This window comes from Orcinus orca, chromosome 15, assembly GCF_937001465.1.
Source record: "Orcinus orca chromosome 15, mOrcOrc1.1, whole genome shotgun sequence".
NCBI classification, from domain to species: Eukaryota; Metazoa; Chordata; class Mammalia; order Artiodactyla; family Delphinidae; genus Orcinus; species Orcinus orca.
The window spans coordinates 65,371,374-65,392,666 of NC_064573.1; the positions used below are offsets into that span (position 1 = coordinate 65,371,374).

The 21,293-nt window shown below is 44.1% G+C and overlaps 1 protein-coding gene and 1 pseudogene across 3 annotated transcripts in view; one reads left to right on the top strand and one right to left on the bottom strand.

Annotated features, from left to right (window-relative positions):
* Nucleotides 1-4,497, bottom strand: part of SLC5A1 (solute carrier family 5 member 1) — a 53,128-nt gene extending 48,631 nt beyond the window's left edge. Inside the window, exons 1-2 of one of the 3 annotated variants that reach the window (XM_049698049.1) lie at nt 3,091-4,497; nt 1,322-1,393 (exon numbers count right to left, since the gene is read on the bottom strand). In XM_049698049.1, coding sequence (XP_049554006.1) covers nt 1,322-1,393; nt 3,091-3,225 — 207 coding nt within the window. In that variant the 5' untranslated portion in view covers nt 3,226-4,497. Of the gene's footprint in view, nt 1-1,321; nt 1,394-2,329; nt 2,900-3,090 lie in introns of those variants that run through there. The other 2 variants (XM_004283674.4, XM_049698050.1) reach the window with 2 other exon arrangements.
* A 7,879-nt stretch (nt 4,498-12,376) lies between these two features.
* Nucleotides 12,377-12,523, top strand: LOC117198122 (uncharacterized; annotated as a pseudogene).
* Nucleotides 12,524-21,293: the final 8,770 nt, after the last annotated feature.

Genomic DNA, 21,293 nt, shown 5'->3' on the forward strand with positions numbered 1-21,293 from the left:
TGAGGAAACAAATTATTTATCTTATTTTAATTTCAATTTAAAAAGCCAATGTGATTAGTGGCTACCATATTGCACAGTGCAGTTCTAGAGGAACTACTCCAACCTTGCCTTGAACTTTGTGATCAGAGCTGCCTATCCAACACCAGCTTTTAGGAAAGCACCAAAGTCCAAAGCATGAGAAGATAAAATGTGTCAGGAGAGACCACCATGAGGGACCCAACACAGAAGTCAGCATCTGCCCAGTATTCTTGGCCAAGGGTAAAGCAGAAATGACTTCAGGGATAACATTAGCAACTGTGAAGATGCCAAATATTAAAATCCATCCCCAAATAGCTGATCAAAGGCCAAGTGCAGGAAGTGGCATGATTTCCTCCTACCTTCCCTCTGTTCTGTGTATACGACAGTGACAATCTTCACTTTCTTGCTTCTCTTCCTCCATAGCTGTCTCTCTCTTCTCATTGTATGTACATTTCATTACCCCTGCCCCTTTCACCAGTCAGTCCTGCTTGTATCTTACGCCCAAAGAATTTCACAATTTGGCCAATCTGGTCAACCAGTAGTTTCGATGAGAACTCTGGATTGAAATAATCATTGGGCTGACTGATAACCCAGCAGAGCCCTGTGCTGTTAGGATGGAAGGGCCCTTCCAGTTTCTCTTCCACCCATGCACACGTCCTTTGATTGGGATACTTCTGCCTATGTGCAAGTGTCAGGGAAAACACCTCACGTTTATACAAAATACAAAATCCACCAAGAGATGAGGAAAACTGTAACTGGGGACAGTAGGGGGCTCCTTCTCCAGCCACTCTACAAATGTTTATTGAGGGCCTCCTGTGTATCAGGCACTGTGTTAGGCTCCTGAGGTAGGAGAGATAAAGTCTCTCCTCTGTGGGTCTTAAAGTAGCAAAAAGGTAGCAAAAGAGCTACTATTTATTGAGTTTCCACCCCACAAGCAGTCTCCGCTTCTCATCATACTCCTGGAAGGCAAATATTACCAACTCCCATTTTATAGAAAGAGAAGTGGAATCTCAGACTTGCCCAAGATCACCTCGGACTGTGTGCTCTTTTTGCTTCTCCACGCTGTCCTCCTTGTGAAGTCTTTCCTCTGTTTATCCCTTGAAAAACTTCCAAGTGTTATTTATTTAAAGGCTATTCCCTTACTGCAAGAGATTAAGGGTGCCCAGAGACCTGGAGAGCAGGTGACCCATTATCAGGGATCTAAGGCAAGAAGAAAGAAGAACCATCACCCAAAGCCAACAAGAAAATGGCCTCCTATGGGGAATATCGTGGTTCAGCAAATAGTATTTCAGAGAAAACTTACCGGCCACCACACCATACTTCGTCCTGCCAGGAAGAAGCCTCCAACAGTCCCACGATTAGTGGAAAACATGGCCTGGGGAGGAAGTGTCAAAAATTCAATAGAAAACTAGAACGGAGTAACCTTGCCAGCCAAGAGGATCACCCTCATCCCCCATATACTTGCACTTTCTTCAACCCACTTCACTTTCTGAAACACTTCCACATTCCTTACTTCCTTGAAGCTCAGAAGACGGAGGCAGGAACCTATATTTGACAGGCAATTAACACAGATTTGTTGAGCCCCCTGTGCCCTAGGCAGTGCCAAGGAGAGCATGGCTCAGATATTTCTGGACTCCTGGCAGGGAGGCTTCCATAGGCCATAGTCTTAGGGCCTCTGCAGTGGTTTTTCTGGGAATAGCAAGGGGACCAACAGCCCCAAGGAGCAGGGGAGGTAGCTAGGGCTGAAACAAAAAAAAGTTCCAAGGAATCAGGCTCTGAAAGTTGGTCAGGGAAAGACCATTCTGAAGGTCATTATGAAGACTCCTAGAGTCCATAAGGAGCTTTCAGATACATCTCTGCAGATCCTCACAGCCACGTGGGGTGTCATAAGAACAGGTAAGATTGTACGCATTGCACATTTGAATAAACTGAGACTGAGTGGGGTTACCAACATCGCAAGGCTGGCATGTGTCACAGCCAGTGCTAAACCTGAGAACCCTGGCTCCTGGCTGGACTTTCCACCATGTCTGGGAAGCTGAGAGTACTGAGCAAGAATCAGCCACACAGATTCCTTGTGACACTTTAGGCTTTCAGTCACATCTGGTTTCTACAATTATTTTTTTCTTTTTAAAAATCAACACTTCCTTTTATCTCTAAAAAAAAATCTCTTGGCCATGAAGGGGTTAATGCCCACCCTCCTCTACTCTAAGTCAAACGACTTCAACCACCTGCTAGCACCTCAGCCTCCTGGCCTGCGGTCCCTCATGAAAGCCTTTGAGAGTGACTGGAATATGTTCACACTTAAAAATACCTCTCTTCCAGTTGCTAGGTGTGCCGACGTCTGTCACAAGTGAAATTTCCAAGTTCAAGACTGCTAAGAACAAGTTTCTCTGGTTTGGTGTGTCCCCATAGTCCCAAAAGGGAGCCACACGCATTTCCCTCTCCCCAGCACCAGGCCACCCTCCAGTCTTCCTCCTCCTCCTCCTCTTCCTGGGCCCAGCTTTTCAGCTCTCACTCACTCCAGCCCCTAGATCCCAGGGCACAAGACCTCTCCCAGGTGGGGGACGCAGGGCAGCCCCTCTGCCTTGGGCTGCCCCAAAGCACCTGCAGCTGGCAGAGGCTGGTGTCCTTCTGGATCTACCCTGCTTCTTTCCCCTCTGAAACTGGATGACTAAGAGGCAGGACAGTAGTCACCTTCCTGGGGCTCATTTCCCAAGCCCTGGGATCCTTCCTGCAGCTACCAGCTGGTCCTCTCCTGCCCCTCACACCCCCAGCCCCCAGCCTCTCCAATCTCTCACTCTCCTTCTCTGCTCACAGAGCCGGGGTGGGGGAGCCTCCTCAGGCACTGGCCAGCACCCCCACTTCTGCTCACCCTTGCTTGGCCCCTCACCTCACACGGTGCCCCCTGAACTCCTCTCAAACATTTCCAAGTCATTTCCACCCGGCTCCACACACCCTTCAGCCCACCTTCCCCTCCTTGCAGTTCACCAAGGCGGTGGCTCCTCCGTGTGCCCCCTCCTCCCTCCCCTTGGCCCTTGCCACCTCAGCCCGCGTTTCAGGACCCCTACATACCCACAGCCCGACAGCCATCACCACCACGAAGTAGACAACAATGACAGAGATGTCGGCCGCATTGCGGATGCGCTCATAGGCCTTGAGGGGCTCGGCGGTGGCAGAGGTCGCAGGGCTCCAGGTACTACTGTCCATGACGGCGGCCGCAATGCGTCCCTCCAGCCCAGGCCGTTCGCTCCTTATATGGTCTCCGGGTTAATGATCAGTCCCAGGGAGGGGACCCGTGAAGTCTGGCAGCAGTGCTGTCTTGCAGGAGCCCCAGCGCTGCGCCGTCGGGGAGCAGCTCTGAGTGCACAACAAGGAGGAGCTGGCAGAGCTTTGGCGGTGAGGTGGGCGGGTAGATAAGCACTCTCCCTCAAGTGGGGTGGGGCCGGCCAGGGAGTGGTGCCCTCCTAGCACAAAGGCCCACTGTGCTCCCGCACCGGCACTGGGCACGGGGCAGCTTCACCTGGGCTGCTGTGTGGCAACACCCAGGCCAGGGCTCCAGCGGCTCCATTGAGGAGCCAGGCTTCCTGGTGCTGGGGGCCTAGAAGCTTCAGATCACCTGCCACCTGCTGTTGGACCAATCTTGTATTCTCTGTGGACCTGGCTTCTCCATGTGTAAAATGAGTGCGGGACTGTTCCAGGAATCAGCCAAGTTCTTGGCCTCCATGGAGAACATTCTGGTGAGAACCAGAAGTTGCTGGATGTTGCTGGAAGAAAATTCAGCATGATGGCAGTATCTTGGCCACTCATGGGTGAGTGGGATGACCACTCACCCATCCACCTTTCTGCCTCTCCCTCTACAGCCTGCAGCGCCAAGGGGCACTGTTACCCCAGCTGTAAGGAAGAAGGAACTGAGACTGGGGAAAAGGATCCCCCTGGGAGCTATTTCCTTGCCCTGTGCCTCACCCAGTAATGTTATTTGGGGCCCTTCCAAGGCAGGTGGGAGGGAGGAAAGATACTACAGAATCCCTTCCAAGGAACTCATCAAACCCTAGCCCTTTCTGGGGGCTCAGCCTACCCATCTGGAAACACATGTCTAATTTGGAAGTCAAGGCTCAGAAGAGAGATGACTGTGAGAAGAGGCACAACTCACCAAAGGTCACACAGTGAGCCAGTGACAGAGGTGACCATGCAGCCCAGACCAAGGCAGCCCTAGTTCAGAGGAGGGTTGGGATGCTCTCAGGGGCTGGTGCTGGAGGCCCCAGAGCAGCCACTTTGGAGAGGGGACCCTTGCTAGGTGATGAGGTGAGGGAGGGGGAAGGACCATCCAAACCCGCCAGGATGCTATTCTGCCTCAGGCCCTCCCTGCCCACCACCAGACATCCATCCACTGCTTAAAGTCAAGCAGCCCATTCCTTTGCACCTTGTTGCCTCTGAGGGCCACTGCCCTCCTGCCTCTTCAGTGCTTGTTTGTCCCCACTTCCCCCACCCATCCCCCAGGACTGTAAACTGTATAAGGGCCCATCATAACACCTGCCCACAGGAAGAAAAAATTCCCCATTTGGGGATCTTGGAAGCAGGGGCTCTTCACCGTGGATGCCTCCCATGACCTAGAGCTCAGCAGTCAGCCACAGCTTGGAGCAGCTTGCCTTCCATCTGTGTCCACTGGTTCCCGCATTCAGCAAAGCTTTTTCACCTGACTCTGCCAAGCAGAGTCCCTGCCCTCAGGGAACTTCCAGTCTGGTCTGGAAGTGAGCTCACCCACAGGAAAAGTCCAGCCTTTAACCACCAGCTGCAGGCTGCCAGCCCATGCCCGGTTCTAAAAGTGAAGTCTGTGGAAATGAGCAAATCCAAAGCGTGAGTGGGAGGAAGGCTTGGAAGTGCTAAAGGACCTCAAAGGAGGGACCAAGCTGTTCTTTGATCTTTCTAGGACAGCAGAACATAGGTGGCCAGAGAAGGAAAGGGATGGGTGGCAGCCAAGGAGAGACCATAAAAGGCATTCATTCATTCATTCACTCTTACAACAAAAGAGCAGCTTCTATGTGCCAGGTCATGTGCAATGACTCTAGGGATACAGCTGTGAACAAGACTCACAGGGCTCTTACCTTCCTCACAGGGCTTCCAGCCCAGTAAGGGAAACAGACCATCATCAAAGATGAGACAAATCATATACCACAATGTTCACTGCAGCTCTATTTACAATAACCAGGACATGGAAGCAATCTAAGTGTCCATCGACAGATGAATGGATAAAGAAGATGTGGCACATATATACAGTGGAATATTACTCAGCCATTAAAAAAACGAAATTGAGTTATTTGTAGTGAGGTGGATGGACCTAGAGTCTGTCATAGAGAGTGAAGTAAGTCAAAAAGAGAAAAACAAATACCATATGCTAACACAGATATATGGAATCTAAAAAAAAAAAAGGTTAGGAAGAACCTAGGGGCAGGAGAGGAATAAAGACGCAGACATAGAGAATGGACTTGAGGACATAGGGAGGGGGAAGGGTAAGCTGGGACGAAGTGAGAGAGTGGCATGGACTTATATACACTACCAAATGTAAAATATATAGCTAGTGGGAAGCAGCCGCATAGCACAGGGAGATCAGCTCGGTGCTTTGTGACCACTTAGAGGGCTGGGAATAGTGAGAATGCGAGGGAGACGCAAGAGGGAGGAGATATGAGGATACACGTATATGTATAGCTGATTCACTTTGTTATAAAGCAGAAGCGGAAACTAACACACCACTGTAAAGCAATTATACTCCAATAAAGATGTTTTAAAAAGAATATCCTTCCTTTTAAAGGCTGAATCATTCCATTATGTAAATAGACCACATGTTGTTTATCCATTCATTTACTAATGGACATTTGGGTTGCTTTCACCTTTCAGCCATTGTGACTAATGCTGCTATGGAATGGGTGTGGAGGTATTTTTTGATCCTCTTTCAAATAAGAGCAATCACAGGATGGGTGGGTGGATGGATGGATGGACGGATGGATGGATGGATGAATAGTGGATGGATGGGTGGATTGATGGGTGATAGATGGATTGATAGAAAAGTGAAAGAGCTCCAAACTGAATTAAATCTGTTTCCTGTCCTGTTTGTCACACTTTCTACCTGCATGACACACCGGACATCAGAGATATTGTGACATAACAGTGACCCCATTGTAACAATGGCAGTAGGATTGAGTTAAAGGGAATTTCAAAATACTTATAAAGATGAGTAACTGTGCTATTTCATGATCACAGTTGGCATGTATCAGTAAAAAGATTATATATTTACAAGACCTTAAGGTATTGCTGACTAAGAAGAATGGGATTTCCCAGAGTGGTAATCCTAGGAAGGAAGGGAGTATTCAAGTTGGGTGAAACTCACACTCAGTATCAAATGTGGAACAACCATAACATCAGTCAAAACAGCAGAAACAGAGTCACTGAAAATTCAGGACCTTGAGCCACAGATGATGCTGGCAGTGAATGGATCCAAGATGCAAAGAACTGGGCAAAAATGAAGAGTATAGAGAGGATATTTTTGAGAATACTGAGCTCCGCTCTAAACTGGCCCATAGGATTTGTTTATCCTTAGTCTCACCATCCACAGCAATGTAAGAACCAATCCTAACAGAAAAATGAACAAAAAATACAAACAGTTCATATAAAAGAAAATACAGGATTTCCTTGGTGGCGCAGGGGTTAAAAATCTGCCTGCCAGTGCAGGGGATACGGGTTCGAGCCCTGGTGCGGAAAGATCCCACATGCCACGCAGCAGCAAAGCCTGTGAGCCACAACTACTGAGCCCGAGTACCACAACTACTGAAGCCTGCAAGCCTAGAGTCCGTGCTCTGCAACAAGAGAAGCCACCACAATGAGAAGCCCACGCACCACAATGAAGAGTAGCCCCTGCTCACTGCAACTAGAGAAAGCCTGCATACAACAACGAAGACCCAACGCAACCAAAAATAAAAATTTTTTTAAAAAAAGAAAATACAAATGGCACATAAACATACTAAAAGATACCCAGTCTCTCTCTAATAAAGTACATGGAAATTAAAACTACAGTAAGATACTATTTTTTACCTATCAGACTGGAAAAAAATCACAAATAAATTGATAATACATTGAGTCATAGAGGAAACATTTACTCTCACACATTACAGGTGAAAGTATAAATTGGTACCAACTTTAACAGAGTAATTTGAGAACATCTATCAAAATTATATCAAGAGAATGAGGAGACAAGTCACAGACTGGGAGACGATATTTGTAAAAGACACATCTGATAAAGAACTGTTAACCAAACCTATACAAAGAACTTTTAAAACTTAACAAAAAGAAAATGAACAACTCGATTTGAAAATGGGCAAAAGGTCTCAACAGACACCTGTTCAAATATACAGATATATCTTCTGACATACAAATAAGCATATGAAAAGATGCTCAACATCATATGTCACTGGAGAATTGCAAATTAAAACAATGAGATACCACGACACACCTAACGATAGGACCAAAATCCGAAACACTGACAACACCAAATGCTGACAAGAATGTGGAACAACAGAAACTCTCATTCATTGCTGGTGAGAATGTAAATTGGTGCACCCACTTTGGATGATAGTTTGGCAGTTTCTTACAAAACCAAACATAGTCCTACCATACAATCCAGTAACTGTGCTCCTAGGTATTTACCCAAAGGAGGTGAAAACATGTTTGCACACAAACCTGCACACGGATATTTATAGCATGATTGCTAAAACTTGGAAACAACCAAAATGTCCTTTAGTAAGTGGTACATCCAAACAATGGAATATTATTCAGTGATAAAAACAAATATTCTATCAAGCCAAGAAAAGACATGGAGGAATGTTAAATGTATATTAATGAGTAAAAGAAGTCAATCTGAAAAGGCTATATACTGTGTAATTCCAACTATATGACATTCTGGAAAAGGCAAAACTATGGAAACAGTAAAAAAAGATCAGTGATTGCCAGGGTTTAGACAGCAAAGGGAGATGAATAGAAGAATACAGATAATTTTTAAGGCAGTGAAATTATTCTGTATGATACTCCAGTTGTAGATACATGTCATTATCTATTTATCAAAACTCATAGAATGTGCAATGCCAAGAGTGAGCCGTAATGTGAACTATGGACTTTGGATGATAATGAAGTATCAATGTAGATTAATTGATTCTAACAAATGTACCATTCTGGTGCAGAATGTTGACAGTGACAGAGGCTGTGCATGGAGGGAGGGGGATATGGTAACTCAGTACTTCCAGCTCAATTTTGCTGTGAACCTAAAACTGCTCTAAAAAAATAAAATCTATTTAAAAATTTTATATTCACATACCTTTGACCTTTTTTTCCTAAGAATTTATGCTACAGATAGGCTTACATAAGGGCAAATGACCTATGTTCTAAGTTATTTATTGCAGCACTATTTGTAACGGGCAAAGATTAGAAGCAACCTAAATCCATCCATAAAGGATTGGTTAAATATATTACAGTTTATCCACTTAATGGAATAATAATATGCAGCCATTAAAAATAAAAAAGAGGGACTTCCCTGGTGGCACAGTGGTTAAGAATCCGCCTGCCAATACAGGCGACACAGGTTCAATCCCTGGTCCAGTAAGATCCCACATGCCGTGAGGCAACTAAGCCCATGCACCACAACTACTGAGCCTGCGCTCCAGAGCCCGTGAGCCACAACTACTGAGCCCGCGCACCACAACTACTGAAGCCTGTGTGCCTAGAGCCCATGCTCGACAAGAGAAGCCACCGCAATGAGAAGCCTGTGCACTGCAACAAAGAGTAGCTCCCGCTTACTGCAACTAGAGAAAGCCTGCACGCAGCAACGAAGACCCAACACAGCCAAAAATAAATAAATTTATTAAATAAATAAATTAATTAAAAAGCTCTTGTATATTGATATGTAGTAGTGATCTCAAAGATATTTTGTTAGGTTAAAAAAGCAAAGTGTACAAAACAACATATAGTATGCTAAAATTAGTATAAAATATCAGGGGGTAAGGGAAGGATATAGGTATATATTTGCTTACATGTACAATTTTTAAATCTCTTGGATACACAAGAAGCTGGCAAAATTTATTGCCTTCAGGGAAAATATTTGGATGACTGGGAGACTTTCTCCATATATGCTTACATATGAACCATGTGAATGTATTATTTATTAGATCAATGGATAGTAAGAAGGAGGGAGGGTGGGAGGGAAAGAGAGAGAGAAGAAGGAAGGAACACTACACTAGGATCACTGAATATTCAAGTATTTGGGGACCTCAGGGATCGTCAAACTTGACTCCATAATATATTCACTGGATCAACAAATATATACTGAGTGTCCTATATATGCCTGCCACTGTTTCAGGTGCTGTAGACAGCAAGATGCAAAGATGTAGGAGTACACAATCTAATGGGGAAAGACCTTATTTTTATAAAATGAGAAACCGAGTCCCAGAGAATGAACAGACCTTGTCAAGATCACCCAGATTGTTGGTGGAAGAGCTAGGGCTGAAACCCAGGTCTGCAGGCTCCTGCCTGGTTTTATTATCTACCCTGGGATTTAAAGTACAGTGAGGGAAATGGACTTGATTACCCAGGCAATGCTTACGAGTGTAAAGATAAGTGAACCACAAAACTGGCTTCCCAGAAAGAGCTTTCTTCTTCTACACATGCTTTCTAATGGTCATAGTCACCCCCAACCCATGAAAGATCTCCCAATACTATCTTCATCCTTCATTCACACAAACAATTATTTGAGTCATTATAAATAAATACTGTTTATACACACACACATACACTTTTCCAAAAGATGATTCATTTGTCCTTTTGGTTGAGACACCAAAAATGCTAAGACAAAGTAATTAAGGCACAGACTCCCCTAAAGAATGATCTTCTGTCTGAGCAAGAGGAAAAACCTAATCCTAGTCAAGTATCCCTGATCCCTGGGATTTTCTAAGGATTTTAGGCAAACACTTCAATAGGGTTTTTCCAAGTTTGGGAAATCCTACCAGGAAGCAAGAAAAGAAGAGCATCATTCTCATTACATTGAATGACAAAGGTGCAACAGTCAATGGCCTGTGGCTTAGCCTAATGTTTTAGACTGACTTTGATTAAAGTATTATAGAACAGGTATAAAAATGAAACCATATATACACAAACACATATAAACATCACCACAAACATATACCCACATAGATGTACACACAAATATCAACCCCAAAGCACAAAATAAAAGCCTGAGATGAAGAACCTTCTATTCTAAATTGGCTACACTTAAAGAAAGAACCAATGTGATGTTTCAAAATGCAAAATCCTGAAATCTCTGTTTGTCTTCCAAGTGATTCTGTGATTGGAGGAGGACCTGCTGGTCGACCCTCCAGCTTTAATTTGGTTCTGACAGGTAGGTAGAACAAGAAATTTATCCTTGGTGAGACTGAAATTGCTGATAGGTGAGAGGAAATGGTTCAGGGCTGTGTTTGAAAAAAGTGGAGAAGGAAACTGAGATTTTTTTTTATATGGGCTTAGGCCATGGATCCAACCATAAGGCCTCATTTTTAATGGTGGGCCACCACAAAGTCCATTTGCTCTGTTCTCCAGCCAGGAATCATCACAGTTCCCAGTTTAATCTCTTGTTTTGACTCATCCTGAGTCACTCCCCACTTGTTTCCCACTTCCACTCCTTGTGAGAGCTTCCTTAGGTATTCTCCAAAGTCAAGCCAAAGTCATTGTTTCATGTGAAAGAGCTGTGAGCTCTTTGGGGCAAAGGCCTCTTCAAATTAGAACTGTCATTAACATTGTGATTACACCCACATCGCCCTGATATGGGAGGACTGCTTGTGCCTTCTTGGGCACAGGGAGCTGCTGATGTGAGTGGCCTTGAGGGCTAGTTCTTTTAATGTCTGAATCAGGCATATGTTGGGTTTTCAATTTCCACAACATGTAAGATAATAGACTCTTCAGGCTGAAAGGGGTTAAGAGCATCCAACCCACCCCTTCGTTCTATAGTGGAAATTGAGACTCAAAGAGGAAGGGTGATTTGTCCATGGTCATTGCCTGAATCTGTGTTCCCAATCCAATGCTCTGGCTTCTTCTCCAAAAACATTATTCAGGGCTTCACTGGTGGCGCAGTGGTTGAGAGTCCGCCTGCCGATGCAGGCGACACAGGTTCGTGCCCCGGTCCGGAAGGATCCCACATGCCGCGGAGCGGATGGGCCCGTGAGCCATGGCCGCTGAGCCTGCACGTCCGGAGCCTGTGCTCTGCAACGGGAGAGGCCACAACAGTGAGAGGCCCGCGTACCGCGCAAAAAAAAAAAAAAAAAAAAAAAAAGTGTACCTTCATAAAATTAACTAATGAAAAGGAGAGGGCTTCCCTGGTGGCGCAGCGGTTGAGAGTCCGCCTGCCAATGCAGGCGACACGGGTTTGTGCCCCAGTCCAGAAGGATCCCACATGCCGCGGAGCGGCTAGGCCCATGAACCATGGCCGCTGAACCTAAGCGTCCGGAGCCTGTGCTCCGCAATGGGAGAGGCCACAACAGTGAGAGGCCCGCGTACCGCAAAATAAATAAATAAATAAATAAATAAATAAATAAATAAATAAATAAATAAAATAAAAAGGGGAAAGACAAGCCCTTATATTTGCAGTGCTCTTTTCTGTTCACAGAGCACTTTCCCACCTCTCATCTCACAACCACCTCACAACAGCCCTGTGAACTCAGCGAGGTACGACTGGGGACACTGTCTCTATTTTATAGGAAAGAAAACTGAGACTAAGAAGCAGCAGTCTCAGCCACCTGTGCCAGGTACTGGAAGCATCTCTATGGTCATAGGACCTGAAGAGCAGAGTCTACCACTCACTTGTCAGACAGACACACTCTGGCTCAGAGGGACAGGAACTTGTGAGTCCTACAGTGAATCAGGGGGCAGGATCGGGATTAGGGTCCTGGACCCCTGGTTCCTGGCTCCATGTGCTCCCTCACCCACTGCATTTTTGCTCCCCTCCCTTCTCTCTCAGGCCAGGGCCTGCTCCTGCTGCCCGGGCTGCCCTCAGATCCCTCTGGGGGCTCCAAGGCTGACTTCCTCAAGCTAAGCCCCAAATCCCAGTTCTGCACTCTTCCCTAGGTGAATTCTGGGCTCCTCGGGCCCTGTTCTCAGCTAGTTGTCAACCCTCTCCAGGGTTCTAATGAATTCATCCACAGGGTTGTTTCTTATGAAAGAATTCCCAGTGTTATTCCACCCAAGGACATCTGCCACAATTGAAAGAGTAAGAATTTATTAATCAAAGAAAAAGTTAAAAGATCATTTTCCACCTACAAGATTGTCAGATGTCATTGAGGTCTCTCCCAATGGGGCTTTTTCAATTAGCCTACATTGTTGGAAACACCTCACAGAGTAAATATGTGGATTTTTTATTTATTCACAGAATTATGTGAGTAAATTATGTGTTACATCTGTGGGAAATAACTATAAGACAGAGCTGCTAAACTATGAAAGACCTAACAGTCAAACTTCTTTTATCTTAGGTATTGGCATATCCTACCAATCTGTGTTATTCTAGGCTGTGATAACTTAGGAGTGAACATGATTTGAACCTATGCATGTTTAGAGGTTGTCTAAAATTCAGAACCAGGCAAATCCATCTACTCTGAACTTAAACATGGCCCTAAAGTAAAATACTTGAAGAAAATGGCTCCCAAAGATTACAGGTGGGGAATTTTTGAAGTATGTTCATATCCAATTGGAGATCAAAGAAAGCCAACTAAAAAAGTTGTGGATTGACTGATATGACAACTGTGGATTGAGCAGAAGTTCTTTTTAAAAGGACTATCTTGAAGATTATGACTCAAACATTGGAGGAACTAAGGTGATTGGCAGTAGAAGGAATCAGAGCATGCGAAATTCCTTTTTTTTTTTTGGCTGCGCTGGGTCTTCGTTGCTGCGTGCAGGCTTTCTCTAGTTGTGGTGAGTGGGGGCTACTCTTCATTGTGGTGCATGGGCTTCTCATTGTGGTAGCTTCTCTTGCTGTGGAGCACGGGCTCTAGGCACACGGGCTTCAGTAGTTGCAGCACACGGCCTCAGTAGTTGTGGCATGCAGACCCTAGAGCATGCAGGCTTCAGTAGTTGTGGCGCATGGACTTAGTTGCTCCATGGCATGTGGGATCTTCCTGGACCAGGGATCAAACCCGTGTCCCCTGCATTGGCAGGTGGTTTATTAAACCACAGCACCACAAGGGAAGTCCTGAAATTCCTTAAATAAAAATTTATCGACTTTTAAAAAAAGATTGTCAGATGTCTAGAAGATGAATAATATCCAGTGCTGCCAAGGGTAAGAGAAAAATGGGCACACTCACACTTTGCCGGTGGGAGTGTAAATTTTTATCGTAATTTAGCAATACCTAAAAAAACCTTAAATGTGGATTCTCTGACCCAGCAATTCCAACTTCAAGGTGTTTATCCTGCAGAAATACTCACACAGGTGAACAAAAATATTTACACATTAGAGTGAAAAATTAGAAACAATCTAAATGTTACTATGGGAGATTAGTTCGAATATGGAACCCTATAGAACTTTTTTCACATAACATATTGAGGAAAACTGTCTTGTAAATTGATAACTGTCTTATTTTTTTAATGGCCACTAGTATTCCATAGTCTGTATGAGCAATAATCAATTGAACCACTCCCTTACAAATAGACGTCTGGGTTGTATCCAGATGTTCTTTGTTTTACAAGAGCAACAGCTCTCTAGGAAAGGAAGTGAAAATGTTAAATTTACTTGTAGTGGACTTCCCTGGTGGTGCAGTGGTTAAGAATCTGCCTGCTAATGCAGGAGACATGGGTTCAAGCCCTGGTCCGGGAAGATCCCACATGCCACGGAGCAACTAAGCCCGTGCACCACAACTACTGAATCTACGCTCTAGAGCCCGCAAGCCACAATTACTGAGCCCACGTGCCACAACTACTGAAGCCCGCATGCCTAGAGCCCGTGCTCCGCAACAAGAGAAGCCACCACGATGAGAAGCCCGTGCATTGCAAAGAAGAATAGCCCCCATTTGCCGCAACTGGGGAAAGCCCGCACACAGCAACGAAGATCCAACGCAGCCAAAAATAAATAAATAAATTAATTAATTAAAGACTTGACCTTTAAAAAAAAATTTAATTGTAGTAAATTGAACTGACCCAAACTGAAATACGGACAGTGCCAGATTGGCAAATTTTAAAAATAATTCTAATAATTATACAAAAAGATGCTAATATCACTAATCATTAGGGAAATGTGAATTATAACCATAATAATATACCTCTTCACACCCATTAGAATGATTATTATAAAAAAAATTGTTGGTGAGGATGTAGAGAAATTAGAACCCTTGTGCACTTCTGGTAGTATTGTAAAATAGTGCAGCCAATATGGAAAATAGTATGGTGGTTCCTCAAAAAATTAAAAATAGAATTACAATATGATCCAGGAATTCCACTTCTGGGATACCCAAAAGAAATTAAAGCAGGAACATCATACTCAATGGTGAAAAGCTGAAAGCATTTCCCCTAAGGTCAGGAACAAAACAAGGAAGCCCACTCTCACCACCTTTATTCAACATATTATTGGAAGTCTTAGCCACAGCAATCACACAAGAAAAAGAAATAAAAGGAATCCAAATTGGAAAGGAAGAAGTAAAACTGTCACTCTTTGCAGATGACATGCTACAATACATAGAAGATCCTAAAGATGCCACCAGAAAACTACTAGAACTCATCAATGAATTGGTAAAGTTGCAGGATACAAAATTAATATACATAAATCTGTTACATTTCTATGCACTAACAACAAACTATCAGAAAGAGAAATTAAGGAAACAGTCCCATTTACCATCGTATCAAAAAGAATAAAATACCTAGGAATAAACCTACCTAAGAAAGTAAAACACTTGTACTTGGAAAACCATAAGACACTGATGAAAGTAATTGAAGACGACACAAACAAATGGAAAGATATACCATGTTCTTGGATTGAAAGAAATAATATTGTTAAAAATGATTATACTACCCAAGGCAATCTACAAATTCAATGCAGTCCTATCAATGCCATTTTTCACAGAACTAGAGTAAATAATTTTAAAATTTGTATGGAAACACAAGAGACACTAAATAGCCAAAACAATCTTGAGAAAGAACAGAGCTGGAGGAATCACCCTCCCTGACTTCAGACTATATTACAAAGCTACAGTAATCAAAACAGTATGGTACTGGCACAAAAACAGACACATATATCAATGGAACAGAATAGAGAGCCCAGAAATAAATCCATGCACTTATGGTCAATTAGTCTACGGCAAAGGAGGCAAGAACATACCATGGAGAAAAGACAGTCTCTTCAATAAGTGGTGCTAGGAAAACTGGACAGCTACATGTAAAAGAATGAAATTAGAACATTCTCTAACACCATATACAAAAATAAACTCAAAATGGATTAAAGACCTAAATGCAAGACTGGAAACCACAGAACTCTTAGACGAACACTCTGACATAACTCGTAGCAATATTTTTTTTTGGATCTGTCTCCTAAGCAAAGAAAATAAAAGCAAAAATAAACAAATGGGACCTAATTAAACTTAAAAGTTTTTGCACTGCAAAGGAACCTACTGAATGGGAGAAAATATTTTCAAACAATATGACCAATAAGGGGTTAATATCCAAAATATATAAACAGCTCATACAACTCAACATCAATAAAAACAAACAACCTGATTTAAAAATGGGCAGAAGACATGAATAGACATTTTCCTTCAGTCCACGGGCTCTCTTCATCCTCTCTGGCATCTTGCTACTGACCCCTTCTTCCCATATTTCCAAATGAGCCAGACTTAGCTTCTAACTGGGGCCCAAAGTCTAGATGGCCTGTGGGTGGAGGGACAGACAGGAGATTCCCGGGAGTTCTGCTCAGCTCAGGACACTTGGCTCTTTCTCTACGACTTTTAGCAGGGCCCATACATTGAACCTTATCACATAATGAGTTTGGTGCTTTCGTAGGCCAATAAATCACATACTCTCCTCTCAGAAGGTACACAATTTAGGTGATAACCTCAGTCATGCCAACATAACCCCACGGCAAAAATGTTTAAGGGAGCAGAGTTTCTAATTCTGTTATCACAGCTCCCTGATTATACACGTGTCACAAAGCCATCACAGCTACCTCACCTAGGAGCCCAGAGCTGAAGTCTTGCCAAAGCTGGCTTACCACCTCCAGGAAGATAACTAGTCTGCATTTCCAAATCTGCTCACCTAGGTTGCAACTCTCTCAGCTTTTTTCAAAGATCTGGAAATTCCAAAATCTGGCTTGACTGTGAGCTCTGGAAAGTCCACTAGAGATGGCATGACTCATCCTCCACCTTTCACAAATGGGACACTGAGGCCCAGTGAGGCCATGTGGCTCAGCTAGAACCAAAGCTTGGGCTTTCTGCCCCCATGCTGCCTCCTTGATGCTTGCCCCCATTTCACCCCTCAGCTAGTTTCTGGACCCATGGAGTCAGCCTTTGAAATGCCTCTTCTAGTGTTTTCCTCACCCCTTCCCCCACAACCTCCCAGACCATCATCTCTCCCTAGATTGCTGCTACAGACTCTTGTGGTCTCCCTCCTCCAATTCTCCCCTTCCTTCAGTCCATCCTGGGTGTTGTGCCAGGTCACTCTAACCCGAAAATTGTCAGGGGCTCCCCCTTCCTGCCAAAGAAAACCCAAAAGCCTTGACCTGGTGTTCAAGGCCCATCACCATCCAATGCCAACTTGCTAAGAGCTTCCCATCCCCCTCGATCTCCCCTCCCCACAGACCCTAAATCTAGCCCAAATCAACTGGTTGCTGTTCCCAGTATCTCCCTTCTGCTTCTGCATTTGGTCATGCTATTTCCTCCACTGAGTTTGCAGGACCGTCCTGCCCACTGCCCACCTGTCACCTCCACCTATCCGAACTACATTCCTACAAGGCTTGGCTCAAATGCCCTCTCACCCCAAGAAGCTTCCCCATACTCCATTCCCAATGGAAATAATTGCTCCCACCTCAAGACCCTGCGATGGATGGACCTTAAACCTTAGGTATTTATGTACCTGTTTTCTCTCCTAACAATACAAACCTTCTCAAAAACAATACATATTGATTTGTCTGTATGTTTCCCACAGGCCCAGTATGGTGCTTTTTATTCATTGATTAATGTTTTTATTAATAATTTACTGAACAGAGTTTTGGAGTCCAAGAGACCTGAGCATGAGTCCAAGCTCTAACACTTGCTAGTAGTATGATATTGAGCAAGGTACTTAACCATTCTGAGCCTCAGATTTTCTCCTCTGCAAAATGAGGATAATAAGACCTAGTTCACAATGTTATTGTAATGACTAATGAGGTAACATATGGTCATAGCACAATGACATAGCACAATGCCTGGCACATAGTAAGTATTCAATTAATAAGGCAATACTACTACTAACAAAAATAAACATAGCTCCTGCTATGTGCCTGGAATTGTGGAGAACGCTGGGGATACAGACACAAAGAAAACTAGGCCCATGCCTTTGAAAACTCAGAGACTAGTGGGGAAGCAGACAACAAGGAAACATCTGACCTCCATATCATACAGGGTGAGAAGTGCTATGACAAAGATAACCATAGGGTACTCTAGAGCTTCCAGAAAGGGCATTGAATTGGGGCTGTGCCCTGGGAGGCGGGGGCTCAGGGAAAGCTCCCCAGAAGAGTGGTGTGAGCAGTGTTTGGAAAAACCAATGATAATGATCCAGGGGAAAGGGGCAAAATGGGCAAGCGGGGCAGAAGGCAGAGCACGAGATAGGAGCACAGAGCAAGTCGGAGCACCACAGCACCCTACACACAGCTGGTGCTTGATAAGTATTTGCCAAATAAGAGGCAGCCTGGGGTGAAGGGCACAGCCATGGGATTCTCTGACAACAGTCATGGCATGTGACCTTGGGTAAGTCTCATCCCTGCCCTGCGCTCACTATCCTCAGGTGATCCATTCCCTGATATCAAGGTTTGGGAAGGAACACTGAGCTTTGGTTGGTGCTCCCTTGTTCCTCCAGCTGCGTCATGTAGGGGCATGTTTTCGCCTGCTCAATTCAGGAGGAGTTTGGCCTAAGAGGCTGGCACCACCCTCTTTAGGTCACATCTGTCTCTGAAGCAAGAAACACTAATCACTTTAGGAGCATTGTCACACCCACTTCCTGGGAAATTTTCCTTTTCACAGCTGGGGTGGGGAGCCCAAAATTCCAGCGAGCTACCTGGCCTCAGATTCTATCCACAGGACACCTGGGGTGGAGTGGGGGCAATCACAGAATTCAAGGCAAAAATAGGCAGCTTCAGTGAGTATAATTTTTGTTAATCTGGTAAGAAACAAATAAACTACATTTTAAAACAATTCTTTTGAATAGAAAAGTACTGATTTATGTAAAACTGGTCAATTTTGTCAATGCAGTACTTTCTTCCAATTTTATTGAGATACAATTGGTATAACATTGTGTAAATTTAAGGTGTACAATGCGATGATGTGATACATGTATATATTGCAAAATGATAACCACATAAGGTTAGTTAACACTTCCATCACCTCACACAGTGACCTTTTTTTGGTGAGAACATTTAAGATCTACTCTCTTAGTAACTTTCAAACATATAACAGAGTATTTTTAACTATAGTTCAATTCGATATTAAATTAGTTACTTCATCAAAAAAGTCGTTTGATGAAAAAATTCCATCTGAATTATTTGCGTCATGTAACCCCAAAGATCTAGTCATTCTTTGCATTTTTAATTGGTTCAGTATTGTGTATGGTCCTAGAGAAGAGGTGATAGACCAGATCTCCACCACAGCGCACATTAACGATGCACAAACTCGAGAGCAGCAACCTGAACATCCAGCTGCTCCAAGAAGGGAGGGGAGGGAAGATGGGGAGAGGGCAGGTGTACAAGTTGCCTATGGCTTCTCTAACAAATTATCATAAACTTAGTGGCTTACAACAACACACAAATTTGATTCAAGTGATAGAAATCTAGTCTAAGCTTAAGTAAGGGAAAACACAACAAGCAAAAATCAAAGTGTGAGTAACGTATTTGTATATTCAACAAAATTGTGAGGACAATGGGGAGCTGGATTTATGCATGACTTCATCCAGAAACCCAAATGATGTCAAGACTTCCTCATTCTAACTTTGTGCCTCATCTCTGCTTCTTCTATGTTGACTGTCAAACTGTAGCTGAGCATTCCCATCTAGCTATTGATCACTATTGAAAAGTATTTTTAAGTCATCCAGGATCCAAAAATAAGCACTGCTAACAGTTTTCCTTCCAGGTTTTATGTATGTTATTGTACACACATATGACTCACGTGTGCTCACGTGCACGCTCACGCACACATACACAAGCATACGTAATTATTTAGGGAGCATTTATTGTGTACATACGGCTTTGTAGGCTACTTTTGTTACTTAGCACTTTTTTATGAAGATTTTCCTTGTTATTAAATTTTATTTGAAAGTGGAGAAAAACACACATCTATTCTTACTTTTTTTTTTTTTTTTTTTTGCGGTATGCGGGCTCTCACTGTTGTGGCCTCTCCCGTTGCGGAGCACAGGCTCCGGATGCGCAGGCTCAGCGGCCATGGCTCACGGGTCCAGCCACTCCGCAGCATGTGGGATCTTCCCGGACCGGGGCATGAACCCGTGTCCCCTGCATAGGCAGACGGACTCTCAACCACTGTGCCACCAGGGAAGCCCTGTTCTTACAATTTTAACTCCAAGGTCAGAAGTCTGAAATCAGTTTCACTGGGCTGAAATTAAGTAGGGCTGCCCTGCCTCCATAGGCTCTAGGAGAGAATCTGTTTGCTTGCTTTTTCCAGCTTCTAGAACTACATGCCCATGGCCCCTTTTTCCACCTTCAAAGCCTTCTTTGTCAAGTCTTCATCTGTCTGTCTTACGAGAACACCTGTGATGACATTGGGCCCACACAGACAATCCAGGATAATCTCCCCATCTCAAAATTCTTTTGACACATTGGCAAAGTCCCATATAAGGAAACATCCACAGGTTCTAGGGATTCAGACATAAATGTTTGGGGGGACCATTATTCAGCCTCCCACCACAGGGAAGCCACCGGCAGCTGACAGGAGGAGACACGTCTCACACTCAGGCCCAGTGAGGAGGAGGCAGCCAAGCCAGTTGCTGGACTAGAGTCATATCCCACATTCTTCTGGAAAGACATGAGTTGAAACTCTTGGCCACCATCCAATATCATGAGTTTGTGGTTTAAATAAACTCTCCCATGAACCCCCACCATACATTTAAAGCAGAAACTCGTGGAGGGGAGTCTCAGAGCCTGGTAAACTTTGCTGCCCCCTCACTCCTGCAAAGGGCCCCCTCCTCCTCCTAGGGTTCCTCACAACACCAGCTGAAAACCACCCATGAAGCCCACCGCCCTTGGTTTTAGACACTACTCATCTGACAGAGCTCTCTTTCCCTGCCCACTTCATAGGTGACTCTCACCAGCCTGCCCTGAACAACATTCTACACATAGCTCAACACTGGGGAGTCCAAAGATAATCAGATACGGTCCTCATTTCACTGGAGAGATGTCACTCACATAACTCACTGTTCCTTCCTCAACAATTTTACTTCTGCCTGGAATGCCCTGCCCTTTAATAATAATATGAATGATAATACTGACACTGCCATGCTAATATCATGGCAGCTACTTACCATGTGCTAGGCACTGGGCTAGGCATTTTTTAATATATTGGCTAGTTTAATTTTCACAAGAATCCTATATAAGGTGAGATCTATTACCAGGTTTCACAGATGAAGAAACTGAGATTCACAGAAGTGAGGTAAATGGCCCAAAATCAGAAGTCGTAAGAGGCAAAGCTGGAATCTGCATTTAAATCTGAGTCTGTGCCTTTGGCATAACCATGATTCAAGTCTTACCTAACTTACCTCACCCAGCAAGGATTCTACCCTTATTCTGGAGTCCCAAAGCCAGATAATAATAATAAACAAACCTGATTTTAAATTTTGGCAAAGGACCTAAATAGACATTTCTTCTAAAGAAGACATACAGATTACAACCAGGTATATAATGATGCTCAGCATCACTAATCATCAGGGAAAAGAAAATCAAAACCACAATGAGATATCAACTTACATCTGTTGGGCTGGCTGAGTCTCAAGTTTGTATGCAGGCAAAAGACACAGAATAGCCA